Genomic DNA, 17,187 nt, shown 5'->3' on the forward strand with positions numbered 1-17,187 from the left:
CTCCCTGTTTTTGGAAGGTGATTCTTTGGTTCTTATCCTAGCAATCAACAAAGCCCAAGTTTTCTTGGACTGGAACTTTGATTTAATCATTCCATACATTTATCCACAGCTCCAGCTGATATAAAGTTTGACCGCGTTGAAAACCTTCTGCACTATTAACTTCAGAGCATATCGGTTTGCAAAATGAGCCGTTTCTTATAAGATTTTTTGAAGCATTCTCAATTGCACTTGTTTTTAATTCTATGTTATATGATCAATTGCGGGAAAATCCCACATGTGTAAATTGTAATGTTTCCGTTTCCTTATTTGCATTTAAAAAAAAAGGCTAGAAAGACTTATTTCTCCATCTCCCGTCTATCTTATTCTAAAAAAAAATAAAAAATAAAAATCAATCATTGGATCAAACAATTATATTAGATCTCAATTCTACACCAGTAACCCTTCTATTCTAATACATTTTTTTTTTTCCACAACTCATCTTTGTTGTTTCTCTTCCACACAACTTCTCAAATTATATGAAAAATATATAAAATATTTAGCGATTTTCATACGAGCTAAACGCAAAAAATAAAAAATAAAAAGTTTTTTCAAACTATTTTTAAGATTTCAAATAAACAGCAAAAAAAAAAAAATGGCTTCTTTTTTTCTAAAAGAATATTTTGAACCGAAAACATTTTTCAAAAAAATATATATTTAAGATCGAAATAAGCATAGTTACGACTGAGACTGAGAGGTGGGAAGTTTCCATAATGACTCCTTTTTAATTTACCAAAGCAGACGGTAGAGATTGCATATGATGTTTTTGTACGTAGATGCTGTTTTCTGGTTGTCACCATGGAATTTTAAGTTCTCTTTCATCCTTCCTCTTTCTCTTCCCCACATTCAATAGAATAAAAAATAAATAAATGCAAAATTAGTGCACATAGTATACTTGATTTGCAATTATCTTTAATGTGATATAAAAATAAATTTAGAGGTTTCTGAAGTATGTCAAAACAACAATTTACTCTTTAAAGTTAAATTCCGTCCATTAATTTAACATATTCCATTAGTATAACACTATGACACGTATCATAATTTTATTGACTTTAAGTCACATTATCATAATCTGTTAACTCAGCTGACAAATTTGACTATAGGGAGCAAAATAATTATTTTTTTGGCATATTTCAGAGACTTGTGAATTCATTTTGATACCACATGGATCTAATTGCAAATGACTTTTACATTTTTTCTATTAAAAATATATATATATATATATATATATATATATTTATATTTATACTCTCTTCATCGTTTATCTGAGCCTAGATGACTTCTTGGGCTTTCTTGAGCCCTCAATCATTCCAAGTGGGCTTAGCCCAAAAACGAGCTAAATTATCTTTAGCTTTGGGCCCCTAAACTGTAAAGCTCACATAGCTGCCGATAGCACCCTGCAAGCCTGCTGTGGCTTGGGTCCACGTGCATACGACACGAGTAGAACCTGAATCAGTTGACATTTTGGACTTCTGTTAATTTAAATTGATTAAATTAAATAAGATTCTCTAAATCTAGTTTGGATTAACAGAACTTGTTCAAATTGAAAATAAAATAGAGATTAATGAGGCCACGTTTTTCTGAATGGAATAGGATTTTATTTTAGTTCCTAAAGCTAAACAATTATATGAACAATTAAACATGGAAAAGATGTCCAAAAACTTTCCTTAATCGCTTTCGGTGATTTCAAAGGTCAGGATAAGTTTATTTTATTGGATGGTTTGATGTGTCCCAATTAATACAATAAACAGGAATGGATAGGTTGGCTGTTTCGAGTGAGCCAGAAACTCCCAAACACAGTAAACTGTATTTTCTTAACAAAATTCAACATACTCATATAATTACTGACTTGTTCCTTATATACAATTAGATAACCCAACTAAAGTAGAAGTGTCATTCTACATGGCTAGAGACCTACTGGAATACAAGGAAGAGACTCGGTTGGTTTCAACCAACCATGATCTAATCATCTACTCTTATCCTAAGAGATAAGACTTCTTATTAACATAATCCTCTACTTAGATATCTACTAAATAGGACTGCTACTAAATCAAATAACATACTAATCTAGATGTTAAAATTAAAAGACTACTTCTACTACTAATCAACCGCCTATCTCTTAAGATAAGAGATAAACTCTTATTAAGATAATACTACTCATGGCTAGAGATGTAATCGATAATGATTACATCATGGTTCAACATCAATGATAATTATTTGGTATTTAGAGTCCAATAAGAAATAAAAAAGAGTTTTATTCCCATTATTCTTAATAGAGTTAGAGTCTTAGTTTAGAGTTAATAGAGTCATCAGTCTTAATCCTAGTCGATCTTGTTTTGATTAGTAGTTATCTTTGTTACTGATCAATATTGCTCATATAGTTAAAGAGAGATTACTAATGAAGAAGTATGCATGATGAATATTGTTTGGTATAATACATGCAGTTTATTGTGTTTAGGATTCCTGACTCACTTGAAACAACCATTGAACGCCACGGCTCTTTCGAACGAGCACATCTATCATTTTCCTATGTTTTGTATTAGTTGATTTGCATCAATCAACCTATTTTTTTTTTTTAATTAAACTTTTGGGAGAGATCATTAATGAAGAAGTAAGTATGCATGATGAATATTGTTTGGTATGTTAAAAAAAGTAAACGAAAGCAGAAAAATGAAATGTTCCTAAGGCGCGTTACAACGTCGCTTTCCTTAAGAAATTATTTGCCGCTACCAAAAAGGTATGCAAAGGGTTACAGCAAATATTTATCCAGGATACAATGGAGCTCGGAATCCTCTGTTTGTTCAATTGCGTTTTGCACAAACAAAAATTAAATCCGAACACTTTCAGATTTTTCTATTATATCAAGAGATAGACAAAACTTTTTAATTTTAAAATCAAAAGGTATCAGAAGAAGAACAAAAGATAAAATAAATTTTGATATCTCTTTTAATAATCACTGTACAGCAGTTACTTCTGTATTTTTTATTATTTTTTTAAACTGGACAACAGTTACTTCTGTATTATATTGAAATAACTGCTAATTCAACCATCCATAATTGCTTAAGTAACAGCCATAAACTACAATTTTAACAGACACTTAAATCTGACCATCAGATCAAATAACTGTCTATGATTATTTAATAATAACCATTAGATCGTTATTAATTAATTTCAACAATTAAATCAAATGTGATTTGACATTACAGTTTATTTTAGTGATGGTCCAGTAAATCCAACCACTAGATCTACCAAATAAGCATCCTATGGTTTATATTCAACCATCAAAGCGTCACTAGCGCCCTACATCCCACAGCCACAGTCCGATGCTTTGCACCATACTAAAGTATACACGTTAGAGTATACACCCAAGTATTACTTTAAATGCTTAAAATGCCTTATAAATGCCAACTACAGTTTATTTTTTTTCCCATGTGGGGCTATCTTCATTTAATGCTCTTTAACACCTTCATTTTAAAACATTTCCAAGACAAAAAATAAATATATATACATATTAATTTTGAAAATACTTTAACAATTCCCCAGCATTTTCAAAATCAAAACACAACTTGACTATAATAAGAAAAAGCATGCATAAATGAAGGTGTCTTGAGGACTTGAACCTTTACTTAGTGATAATATGCCAAAGCTAATCAGAATACCATGGTAGACAAGCTTTGAAACAGTTATCCTATTTAACTAGCTGGACACACCTCGCACATGCTTTTTCTTATATTTGAGTAGTTCTAGAAGTCGACACGTGGATTGGCCTTGTGTCAATATCCTGGTTTCATGAGCGCTCTAGAGACAAAACCTTAGTCTCATAGAAGGCGGCACCACCTCTGACACTCATATAGGTAAGCTTATCAGAAGTGCCATGTAACTGATACACTTCAACATAAATCTGTTATAATTCTATTAAGTGCAAAAAGCACAACCTCTATTTTAACATTATAGGCTCCAAGTACCTTAACCTTGAAATGGTTTATTAGTTTAAAAATTAAAAGAATATGGGTGTTTGTGATCACAACATATAGTGTACTTTAGTTCATTGAACTCAAGATCTTAATAATTAAAGTGTTGAGTTGAGTTTCCACTATTGGTGATCTAAAGGCTTTAATCCCATATCCTTTGATGTTTTCCACACCAAATCACTTGCAAGTCCTTTAGTCAACAGATTTGCCAAATTTTGGACAGATCTCACAAAATCAATTGTAATTACTTCATCAGTGAGTAATTGCCTTACATAACTATGCCTTAAACCAATATGCCTTGATTTGCCATTATAAATATGACTATAAGCCCGTGACAGTGTTGCCTGACTATCACAATGTAAAGAAACAGGAGGCATAGGTTTAGGCGACAAAGGAATTTCCATGAATAAATTCATTATCCATTCCGCTTCTTTACTACAAGAAGCTAATGCCACAAACTCTGCCGCCATGGTTGAGTCTGTAATAAGGGTCTGTTTCTTAGAACCCTAGGAGATAGCTCCTCCACCAAGGGTGAATATCCACCCACTAATTGATTTGTGATCATTGTTATCCGTGATCCAACTAGTATCCATATATCTTTCTAATACTGTAGGATACCCGCTGTACAAAATTCCATAATTAGTGTTTTTCTTTAAATATTTAAGAATCATTTGTACCTCATTTTACCAATTGCATATGCAATATCAGGTCTAGTACATGTCATTGCATACATCAAGCAATCAATAACTCTAGCAAATTGTAATTGGTCTATAGCTCTACCAGCATTAGGATATATTTTCATGCTAGTATCAAAAGGTGTAGTTACAGGTTTACAATCAAACTGATTAAATCTTTTGAGAACTTTTTCAATATGATGTGATTGAGTAAGAATTAAATCTCCATTATTTCTAATAATTCCAATACCAAGAATCACATCAGCAATACCCAAATCTTTTAAGTCAAAATTAGAAGACAAAAAATTCTTTGTATTAACAATACTATCATAATCAGTAAAAAAAATCAACATGTCATGAACATATAAACATATAATCAGTACAAAAAATCAACATATAACAATGTTATCATAATCAGCGCCCTACAACCCACTGCCACACGCGCAAGCGTGTGCGTGTGTATCTTGTGCTTCGCACCGTATTAGAGTATACATCACACACGCACGTCCAATGCTTCGCACCGTACTAGAGTATACACGTTAGAGTATACATCAAAGCATTACTTTAAATGCTTAAAGTGTGTTAGGCCTTATAAATGCCAACTATAGTTTATCTTTTTTTTATGTGGGACTATCTTCATTTAATGTTCTTTAAGACATTCCTTTTAAAACATTCCCAAGACACAAATAAATATATATACATATTAATTTTGGAAATACTTTAATATGGTATAATACAGTTTATTGTGTTTAAAAGTTATTGACTCACTCGAAACAGCCATTGAAGGTCACAGCTCTCTCGAACGGGTGCATCTATTATTTTCTTGTGTTTTGTATTAGTCAGTTCGCATCAATCAACCCTTTTTTTTTTTTTTGTTAAATTTTTGGAAGAGGACTGAGGAGACTAACTTAGGTTGGATTTTTTTAGCTTAAATTTATTAGTTTTTTTGTTTGTCTAGAAACTATCAAAAAACACTAAAATAATAGACCAATGCAGGACGCTTCAATTATAGAGGCTAAATAATTAAGCATGTACGTATATACTGACATTTCCCTTTGCACCATCATTTGCCTCCAAATAATGCATGCAAAATATCAAATTGATTTCACAATCGCCACTCAAAGTATGACACATGTGGGATCGATGGTCCACCCAAAACACGTTGGAAGGAAAGTTTTGGAAAGGCAGCCCCACCACTCACAAGTCACCAACCTTGATTGACCCTTCACAGTGCACCCAACTATACAAAACAAAAAGGTATTTAATTTCTTTGAACAATGCATGCACTCTTTAACTGTTTACTCTCAAGTACATTTTTTTAAACGTGACAATAAAAACTAACTATTAAAATAAATAATAATTTAATGGTCTCTTTATAAAATGGAAAGTCCATATGGGAACAGTATGCTTAAGGATATAGCATGGTATTTTCTTCGAATAAATTACAAACAACGTTTTTGGTGAGATTATTATTATTTAATAAGTACAACAGTCAACTAAAAGAGATGAATGGAAGGGGGAAGATCTTTCCAGTTACAAATGAGAAAGGAGGGAGCATGGCCGGGGAGGGAAAATAGGAATGGATCCTAAAGAAGATTTGACAACGACCCAATATGTCAAATGGCGGGTGCACAAGTTTACACTTACGTTACGTTGCTTCTCAAAAGAAATAAGGATGGATGATTAAGATGATGTTTTGGATTATGGGAAAGATTTTTCAATCTTGAGTAATGTTTGAATTCTCTTTCTTTCTTTTTTAAATTGATCTATATCTTTTGGGAAATTACAATTTATCTCCTTGGACTTCTACTTTGATGGTAATGTCTCACAAATTAAAAACAAATTGCAATTGTCCCTCCAAACTATTAGCTCATTTCACTTAACCCCTTGCCATTAGGGTTTTTGGTTAACTTGCACAGAAAATGCGTGAATGTCTATTATACCCCTTATGAGATGTATGAAAAAAATCTCTTATGGAGACCTACGGCCATCTCACTCTACTGACGTGACAGTGTTAATTCATCTTTAGATAAAATTATAGTTCCTAAAATTTATTTTTTATGAATAATATTAAAAACAGTACTTTTATCTCATAAACTATTACATTTTAAGCTTATTGATATTATTCAATGCGTCCCAATTCAGCTGACGAGGCGAAGACTGCACATATGAACTGGATAAGTTCAATTCACATCTGAATTGCGCAGAAATTAAAAACTTCAACAACCAAAGCCTGGAGACTCCCACTAAACATCTTTTTGTCATTTACTGACAACTTAATTGAATAGGTCACACACTCATACTCATCGAATGTCTAAAAGAATAGTCAAAGCTAAAAAGACATGAAATTAAAACGACATATATGGAGATCGACTTGCAGGGAAATTTCAAAGTAAGCCTGAAAGCATCAATTGGGTAGGAACTAGGAAAATACCTAGCAACTAGCAAGTTTCTTGAGAAATTATATTGACTCACCTAACCTCTTTTACTCAATAATACCCATAACAAAATTTATATTCTAATGAATTTTAGGTTTAAGAGGCAAAGCCGAGAAAAAAAACAAAAAAAAAACCCCACCTTTTTAATAGAGGAAAAGATTTAATTTTGAAGGGGTTCATTCATAAAAATATAGATTTTAAAAGAGTTTTGAAAATTTTTGGTGGGGCTGAATCCTCCCACTTAAATGTGATTCAGACATTGTATATATATATGAAGGATCCACGGGTCCGCGTCACATAAGTTTCGAGAGATGGAGAATGATGTATAGCGCTACTCATATACGCATCGCAATTCATCCGAATATGAGTTTCCAATAGGCAGAGAAGTTGGGAAAGTGCGGTGAGAATTTAACGTGGAATTTGATTTACAAAATCTAATATTCTTTTTGACATCCACATTTTAAAGAATGTTATACTTAAAATTAGACTTTTTTTTTTTTCTTCAAAAATATTAACAAAACTCAACCCATTAAAAAAAATTAAAATTAAAATTAAAAGCCTAATGGTGCGTTTGGGTATTGAATTTTGAGAATTAGAATTCAATTCTAATTCTATTTACAAATATCGAGGTAAGAAATTGTGTTTGGATGTTGAATTTTGAGATTGAAAAATATTATATTTTAATGGTAAGAAATGATTGATAGTTTAAAAAGTTGTGTATAATAATTGGTATTTTGAAAAGTTGTGCGAAATAATAATTTAAATAATAATAATTTATTATTTATTGATTATTTAATTAAAAAAATAAATAATTTTTTTTAAAAAAAATAATTGAAATCAAAATTAAAAATTAAAAAAAAAAAAAAAAAAAAACCAAGGGTGGCTGCCGGTTGGCAGCCACCCCTTTGGGGGTGGCCCGGCCACCCCCAGGCAATGGGGGTGTCCGCGCGCCACCCCCAGAGGAGGTTGGGGGTGGCCGCGCGGCCACCCCCAGTACTCGGGGGAGGCCGCGCGGCCTCCCCCAAGCGTCCCTTGGGGGTGGCCGCGCGGCCACCCCCAGTAGTCGGGGGAGGCCGCACGGCCTCCCCCAAGGGGGTGGCTGCCAGCCGGCAGCCACCTCTCTGTCTTTTTTTTTTTTAATTTCATTTTTTTTTTAATTTAAATTATTAATATTAATTTCTTTTATTTTATATTGATTTAAATTATTAATATTAATATTTTGTTAGTCAACTTTTTCTGCGCTGGGTCCCACCAGGAATATCAAAATTCGGGTCAAAATCCGGGTTTTTGGGCGGGTGGGTGGGTTTTAGAAAAAACCCGGATTGAATAATTATTGTATTCTGTTTAAAAAGTAATGCCAAACCGGTCCTGAATTTCCGACGATGTGACTGAAGTGGTGGGGGCTGGTGGGTCACCGGGAGATGATCAAGAAAATACGACGAAAGGAGGTAGAGTTTGCTATGCTACGTCGTTTTCAAGAGTGAACACTATTCCAGTCGACAGTCGTCCCTATAAATAATTGACTAGCCTTTTAAGTTTTAGGTCTTTTCTTAATATTTCTTTTTTTCTTTGTGTACTTATAAAAGTTTAAAAGATAATATTATCCAATTTTTTTCGAGGAATCCTTGACCATAGACTCAACCTCAGGCTCAGTGGTCAGAGTAGATCAACTGTAATTAAATAACCTCAAATGGCTGCTTGGAAAGATGCTTAGAAAATACCTTTTTTGGTATTCTCCGGTCAAGGTCGTTGGAAGATGCTTAGAAAATACCTAAAAGAGCAGATAAATACCCCTTTAAAAAATATACATAAACTTTAAAAAGTTTTAATTAATTTAAGATATTCATTTTTTAAATTTTTTTTCAATTTTAACATTTCGTTAGAGTTTTTCGTTAAATCTTGTAAAAATTCTCAAAATACTCATATATATTTTTAAAAAAAATTGTTAGGATTTAGGTGTTGGTAAGAATTTAATGAAATTTGCAAAAATATCAATGCTGAATCTTTGAAAATTTTAATATTTTTTTAAAAATAAAAAATAAACACAATGGTATTTTGAGAATTTTAATAGGATTTAACGAAAAATTCTAACGGCGAGTTGAAATTGAAAAAAATTAAAAGATGGATACTAATCGACACTTATTAAAATTTGCGTACTTTTTTTTATAACTAATGAAAAGGGTTATAAGAAAAAAAAAATCCGAATTTTTAATTATAGAGAATTCCCATTCACGAGCATTTGCAATTGAGTTACAATGGGAAATTTTTTGGATAATAAAGAAGGTGGAAACTGGAAAGTAAACCCACTATATATTCAGGTGAAAAAAAAAAGAAAATCAATATATAAATAAAATGAAGGTTACCCAACACACCGCATAGAACTAGTCAACAAGAGGTCTCTCCTTTTTTTTCTTTTTCTTTTTTAATTTTTTATTTAATTTAATTTTTTTTTAGAGTTAAAGCTAGAGGTTTCTCTCTGGTTTTACCTAATACAATGTTGACGTAACAATCTCAATTAACACTTAATTAATCATTGTTTCAATATATATATATATATATATATATATTGGGATTGCCACACCAACTTTGTGAAATTAAAATGAGAAATGATATAAATACATTTCATTTTTAAATTTACTATTGAATTTATATGACTCAAATGTGAGTCCCACAAATTCAATGATAGATTTAAAACTTGGTTGTATGGAAGTACGTAAGAAATGTATAAGAGAATGTATGTGTATTATTCCTCAATAAAATAATATGGTGTATAAAATTAATCTTCATATTATATTTGGGGTGCGTTTGACATTGCGATTTTACACAAAAAATCAATCGTATAGAGTTACATTTTTAAAAAAATTACTAATTAAAAATTCAAAAAGTATATTTTTTAAAATCGCAAATCCAAACAAACTACGACCAATCCAATGAAAAATGCTAGACATCCAAATATTTTTTATTTTTTTTTTGAATTTGGTTTTAATTTGATGTGTCACAATTTCATAAAATCTATTATTTTGAAAAATGTGCCACAATCTTATAAAATTGTGGTACATCAAATTAAAACTAAATTCTGAAAAATAAAAAAAGAAAAAGAAAAAAGAAAAAAGAAAAGTAGTGATATCAAGCATTTCTCATCCTGTTGTGTTACCCAAGAAAATCACGAGGCAACTGCTCTCAACAACCGCAGTGCGCATTTCCACTAGCGACGGGGACCAGAAACTTGGATATTAATTATTTAAGGCATGCTGTCTTCATCTCTTTCCCTTTCTTCCTTTCTACAAATACCAGTTGGATGATCATAACACATACCACCACAACCAAATTAACTTCCCATTCTTACTCTGATCGATCAGACCTCCCATTTTCTAGGCATATATGGCAGGACCGACGACTACCCCTCTGGTATTCACAGTGCGAAGGTGCAAACCAGAACTGGTTGCTCCGGCAAAGCCAACACCCCATGAGTTCAAGCAACTGTCTGATATTGACGACCAAGAGGGTCTTCGGTTTCAAATCCCGGTGATACAATTCTACCGATATAATCCATCGATGCATGGGAAAGACCCTGTGGAAGTCATCAGAGACGCACTTGCACAAACGCTAGTGTTTTACTACCCCTTTGCAGGCAGGCTCAGGGAAGGGCCTGGCCGGAAGCTTGTAGTAGAGTGTACCGGCGAGGGTGTTATGTTTATCGAGGCCGATGCCGATGTCACTCTTCAACAGTTCGGTGATGCTCTTCAACCCCCATTCCCATGCATGGAGGACCTCCTTTTTGACGTTCCCGGCTCTGGAGGGGTCCTCAATTGCCCATTGCTGCTTATCCAGGTGATAAAGAACTCCTCGATCAACTTTTTCCTTTCAATTATATGTAAACTGTCAGATTGTTGCTGCATGTCTTGGATCATTGGATGATATATTATACCCAAAAAATAACTAAAACTGATCTTGAACTCAAAATCATTGTAAACAATGATGTCTAAAATATACAGAAAGTTCTGTAATTTTTTCCACATATATTTGCATTTAAAATGAAGAGTCGAATCTCAGAATCTGCCTATTGCATTATATAAAGCATATAGGCTAACAGTAGTGGTGTGACCCACTGAAAAATTAGAGGCCACAATATTGAAACCATCCTACCAATGAAACAAAATGTTAAATTATTATTTATCCTAAAAGCTTAAGTAGATAGAAAGAGATAAATTTAATCAATACTTTAACACTCCCTTTACGTGTGGACTCAAATTCCTTTTTAATATATGAGGCCTAACACGTGAAATGTAAAATATTTAATTGAAATGACAGAAAAATGAATGAGACAGGATTCGAACTCATGATCTCTGTACTAATATTATGTTAAATCATTACTTATTCTAAAAGTTTAATCTGATAAGAAGAGATAAATTTAATCATTTAATCAATACTTTATCTGAAAACAAATTCTTAGAGTACGAAAGGCCGTTGGATTTTTGTGCACATTTTCTTTTTAATTATTATTTTAAGCATCGGAATTAAGGACAACAGGCTAATTAAGGGGAAGCCCCCCAATTATAACTCACTTCACTTCACCTCTTATAAGTTGGGTTGGTTTAGTGTTTTCAAAGAAATCCAATTAATTTAAAATAGTTAGACATGTACTATGATGAAAGATTGACACTTGAAATAAAATATTTCAATTCTACTAATATTAGCCGCTTTGAATTGTATTTATGTCCTGATTGGATTGTGCCAAACTATATATGACTCAATCATGCTCAAAAAAGCATCTATCTCCGATTTTCACCTTCTTATCTACTGTTATATATAATTGGGGCTACTGTAGTAACGCTAAAGTAGCATAGTTAGAGTTAATTTCCTCATATGCCTTTCTAATTATTAAAAAACAAAACTCACTTCACCTACTTTGTCAGTTTGTCCATGATCACCATGTGAAAAAGACTGAAAGTGGGACACCTGTTTTCCAAAAAGCCGTCATAGACATATCTCATCTCTGCGATCAATGTCAGCAAACTAAAACATGTTCTTGTCCTCTTGTTGTACTGATTGGTAGGTAACGCGCCTCAAGTGTGGTGGATTCATCTTCGCCTTGCGCCTCAACCACACCATGAGCGATGCTGCTGGCCTGGTCCAGTTCATGTCAGCGGTCGGCGAGATGGCGCGAGGTGCGCATGCCCCTTACATCCTTCCCGTGTGGCAGAGACACCTTCTCAACGCAAGGGATCCACCACGCGTGACTTGTGAACACCGGGAGTATGAAGAAGTGGCTGACACTAAAGGCACAATCATCCCACTCGACGACATGGTTCACCGTTCCTTTTTCTTTGGCATCAATGAAGTGTCCGCCCTACGTAGATTTGTACCACATCACTTGAGACAATGCTCCACTTTTGAAGTACTCACCGCATGCCTCTGGCGTTGTCGTACCATAGCGCTTCAACCAGATCACGATGAGGAGGTGCGCATACTGTGCATCGTTAATGCACGTGCCAAATTCAACCCTCCGTTACCCACTGGTTATTACGGCAATGGTTTTGCATTCCCCGTGGCGGTAACAACGGCAGGAAAGCTCTCTCAAAATCCGTTAGGTTACGCTTTGGAATTGGTGAAGAAGGCCAAGAACGATGTAACGGAAGAGTACATGCAATCGTTAGCTGATTTGATGGTGATTAAGGGTCGACCCCACTTCACAGTAGTGCGATCCTACTTAGTGTCTGATGTGACACGTGCTGGGTTCGGAGAGGTGGACTTTGGGTGGGGCAAGGCAGCTTATGGTGGGCCAGCGAAAGGTGGAGTCGGGGCCATCCCTGGAGTGGCAAGTTTTTATATACCTTTCAAGAATAGTAAGGGGGAGGATGGGATAGTGCTCCCAATTTGCTTGCCAGCCCCGGCCATGAAAAGATTTGTGGAGGAGTTGGATTACTTGTTGAGTAACAAGCCCTTTAGTAGCCCCCAGAAATCTGCTCTTATTGTATCCAGCCTGTGAACCCAATTATTCTGGTGGCCGTTGTAAGATTCATGAGAGAGACACTCAAAATGTGTACGTTGATGGGTGAATGTGATAGGAGATATGTATGCCTTTATCATATCTGCTACTGTGTGTAATTTGTATGGTGTGCATTATATGTAAACCTTTGCGCCCCCGTGCCATGTGAAAGACTTTTCCATTTTCGTGCCATGTACGTGCGTCTTCCATTAACCTTACTTTCCTTAATTGGGAACATGTATTTCGGCTCAGAGTTGATGAAATAAACAAAGATAACCCACATTCGACAAAAGTTATGGGGAAAACTTGTTTTGATCCCTTTGAACTTCTGTTATTTTTGTAATTATTTCTTCAAAATTTAAAAATTCTTAATTTAGTATATCAAACTTCTAATTTTTTTTTTTTGAAACAAACAGAGAACTTCATTACTAAATATAAGCCCCGGAGGGAATTACACTTGACCAAAAGGCCAATACAAGATAAGAGAAGTTCATACATGCCTGAAGGCAAACACCACTGCCCGTAGGCCATTTGTGATCGGAGATAAAGAAACTCCACCCACTAAGTTAGGAAAAATCCGACTTAAAGCAGCTACCAAAGGTAGACTGTGAAAAGATCCAGAATATATATATAAAAACAACATCTACCCAAATAATAAATAAACATTACAAAGATCAAACTTTAAGCCCCTCTGAACAATAAAGCACAACTTAGCACATAAAAGAGAGACAGATCTAGCAAAAAGCCATCAAACAATCCCAAAATGTCCAAAAATTACAAAGGTAGACTGAAACAGAAGACACAAACAGAGACTACAACCCAGAGCCGGCAGAAAGACAGGCGGGTTTCGCCAATACCGGCGGCGCGTGGAAAACACGCGCCGACCCCAGTACCACCCAGTCAAAGAAACACCGTCGGAAGCCTCCTCCCCACCATGCAAGACCAGAAAATGGCGAAGCGTGACCATCACGCGCGCCGAAGAGCAAAAACCCCTCTGGCGTGTGCAGGCCACGCTCCGAACTCCGGTGACCGGCGTGACCTGTGCGACCGGCAGCAGAAGCGGACGGCGACAGAGAACTCGTCCAAAGGGCGCGTGTCTAGCGGAAATCAACGAACGAGCGTAGATCTGGCTTCAAACATCTGAAAAAACAATAAAAACCGGCCAAAAACAACACTCCTCCGACGACACAAATCCAGCCACTCGATCCCCCAACCAGACTAGACGAGAGTAAAACCATCTGCCTGAGCCAAAGAAAAAAAACTCACCATAGCCCAAAAGCTAGATGAAACATCAACCCACCATAGCCCACAAAGCTAGGTGAAACATCAATCCCCACCGAAACAAAAAACCGAGGGGAACAAAAACGCTCCAAAGCCCTAAGCTAGGAGCCACCACCACCTGGAGAGGGAGACGTGAAACCTCCCTCTCCCAGCAAGAAACAACCGCAAAGAAAGCCCTTCTCTAAACTGGAAAAAAAAATCGGGAGCTTCTCTCTCCTCGAGAAGCCACCGACACCTAGAAATTATTTCAAAACATCAAACTTCTAATTTGTTGTAATGTCACCATTAATTTCGTTAGGTTTTTTATTAAATCTGGTCAATATTATCAAAATATCAATTGCAAATATTCAAGCATGAGTATTTTTGCAAATTCTGTTAAATTATGACAAAGCCTGAATCTTCGCAATTTTTCTTTCTTTTTCTTTTTTTCTTCTTTTTTTTTTTTAAACAAAAAAAAAATTGGGTAATGTTTTAGTAATTTTGACACATTTCCGTTATGATTTAACAAAAAACGTAACAAAGAATGATATTGCAAAAAATTAGAAGTTCGATATACTAAATTGAGAATTTTTTAACTTTAGAAGTAATTACAAAAATGATAAAAGTTTAAAGAGATTAAATGAGGTTTTCCCAAAATTCTTTTACTCTTCACCAAATTTTGATTGTTTGATGACATTGGTATGAGTGGCACATGCTAAAGAGAATTTGGACAACCAACCACATTTGACAAAAGTTTTATTACTCTTCACTAAATTTAGACAGATAATGATATAGGTTAATGATTCTTGTACATTACCCTGGTCCATGTGAGACCAGCCATGCATATGCATATGTCTCATAGCCAATATATTTTGGTGTACACTTGATATACACCAAAATAGTGTGCAAATAACATATCTAATAATGTTTCTTGCACACTGATTGTACACGATTTGTACACAAATCTAATGTGGCAAGTTGTTTTATTTTTTTTTTAATTTTTAAATCTGCACAGCAAATGCGATGGACCTAATTTCCACTCCCCATCGCCGTCACCCCCACCCCAACCCCCCCTTCTCTCTCTCTCTCTCTCTCAAATGAAATTTGTGTACACATGTATGGATATTAAAATTGTGAACCTTTTCAATCCAATATTTTCATGAGTAAGATGCATGTTCAAATTTTTGACATCATGTTTAACTGCACAAAGCATTAGAGTTTCGTAAAGCGCTTCACTTTCATTGAACAAAACCTAAATTCAAAGCTTAACTTCTTTGATGGCAATCAAGTTTACAAGTGAATGGCTTAGTTGAAACAAAGCACAATGAATGCCCATTTCTGTCAGCAAGCAACCAGGAAGAATGGATTTGTTACTCCCCAATCCAACAATCTGCATAGAAGCATACATTATATTCCTAATATTCTCAAATGAATCTGTCACAATAACTTTCACATGTTAACCACCAGAGCATCTATAATTTTCAAGCATCAATCAATATTATCCAAAAATCACATAAATTCTATATAAACAAGACGTTTAATCTTAATATTCCTAAATAAAGTTTAAATATCTCTATTAATCCACATAAGTTCCATAAATCACTTCAAAATATTTATACTATTACATATCTCTGAAAATTGATAAAACATACATCAAGCATAAACATAAAAAATAAATCACATAGGATTTTTTTTTTCAAGTAACTAGTCACCAAAAATCTCTCCAAGATATGCAACCTTTCACTAAGTGATGTGGTCTTGAGTGTATCAATAATAAAGGAAGAGGAGCTCAAGGAGGAAAAATGGATGGCGAAAGCTGCTGCGCTGGATTCTTAGCAACTTGCCGAAAGTCTGCATCCCATATGGGTCCCACACCCATTATGAGTGTGTGTACAATGTTTGTACAAGATGGGTGTATGCAAATAATACATCTTCAATGATATATATATCGGTTTGAGTGGCACATAATTGATAGAAGTGAATAGGTGGGCTGTTAATAACCGCTTAACCGCTTTTATAGATCGTTGGAAAAAATAGTTAACTGCTTATGGCGGAGTGGTGAGCAGTTTTAGGGGTAGGTGGAAGTGGTTACTAACCGCTAACCGCCTACTCATATATAGACATATCAAAACAATATCGTTTCATATTAGGTTTTAAATGATAAAATACATTTGGCCAAAAAAAAAAAAAAAAAAGAAACAAAAGAAAAAAAAAGCCCAAAAAATATGTCTAATGAAGGCCAATAAAACCAAAATTTAAAAGCAGTTATGCAGTGCGGTTATAACTTTAAACAACTACTAACCGCCTAAGGCGGGACGATTGCAGTTATAAAAATAGAAAAATTACATGAGGAGGTTACCACTAGTGGTTAGAGGCAATAACCACTAACCGTAATTGCGTTTTCACCCTTAGTGATTGATGTTAAATATATGACAAGGTTAGAATTGTTAGAATAATATACATTAAATAATTAAACTCATATATAATTTTTTATTCGCTTAAGATTTTGAGATAAGTAAAGATTTAACATAGTACCATGGTAAATGTCTTGAATTTGAACAATTAAATATTTTACGTCTGTGATCTCACTTATTAATGGAGAGTTTGAGTCTACACGTGAAAAATGATGTTATAATATAAATTAAGAATTAAATTTATCACTTTTTATAAATTTAAACTTTCAAAATAAAAGGTGATTTATGCCCGTTTAAAATTACGTTAAAAAACTTAAAAAAAATATCTTCTTCTTTTTCCTTTTTTTTTTTATTCTTTTCTTGTAAGTACAACATTCATTCATCAAATAGCATGATTAAAAAGAT

The 17,187-nt window shown here is 34.2% G+C and overlaps 1 protein-coding gene across 1 annotated transcript; it reads left to right on the forward strand.

The window, feature by feature from the left end:
• Nucleotides 1-10,372: 10,372 nt before the first annotated feature.
• LOC133856043 (benzyl alcohol O-benzoyltransferase-like) lies at nt 10,373-13,300 on the forward strand. Its single transcript, XM_062291463.1, has 2 exons — nt 10,373-10,950; nt 12,176-13,300. The coding sequence occupies exons 1-2, from the start codon at nt 10,501-10,503 to the stop codon at nt 13,106-13,108; spliced, it is 1,383 nt and encodes a 460-aa protein (XP_062147447.1). The 5' UTR covers nt 10,373-10,500; the 3' UTR covers nt 13,109-13,300.
• Nucleotides 13,301-17,187: the final 3,887 nt, after the last annotated feature.

This window comes from Alnus glutinosa, chromosome 1, assembly GCF_958979055.1.
Source record: "Alnus glutinosa chromosome 1, dhAlnGlut1.1, whole genome shotgun sequence".
Taxonomy (NCBI): Eukaryota; Viridiplantae; Streptophyta; class Magnoliopsida; order Fagales; family Betulaceae; genus Alnus; species Alnus glutinosa.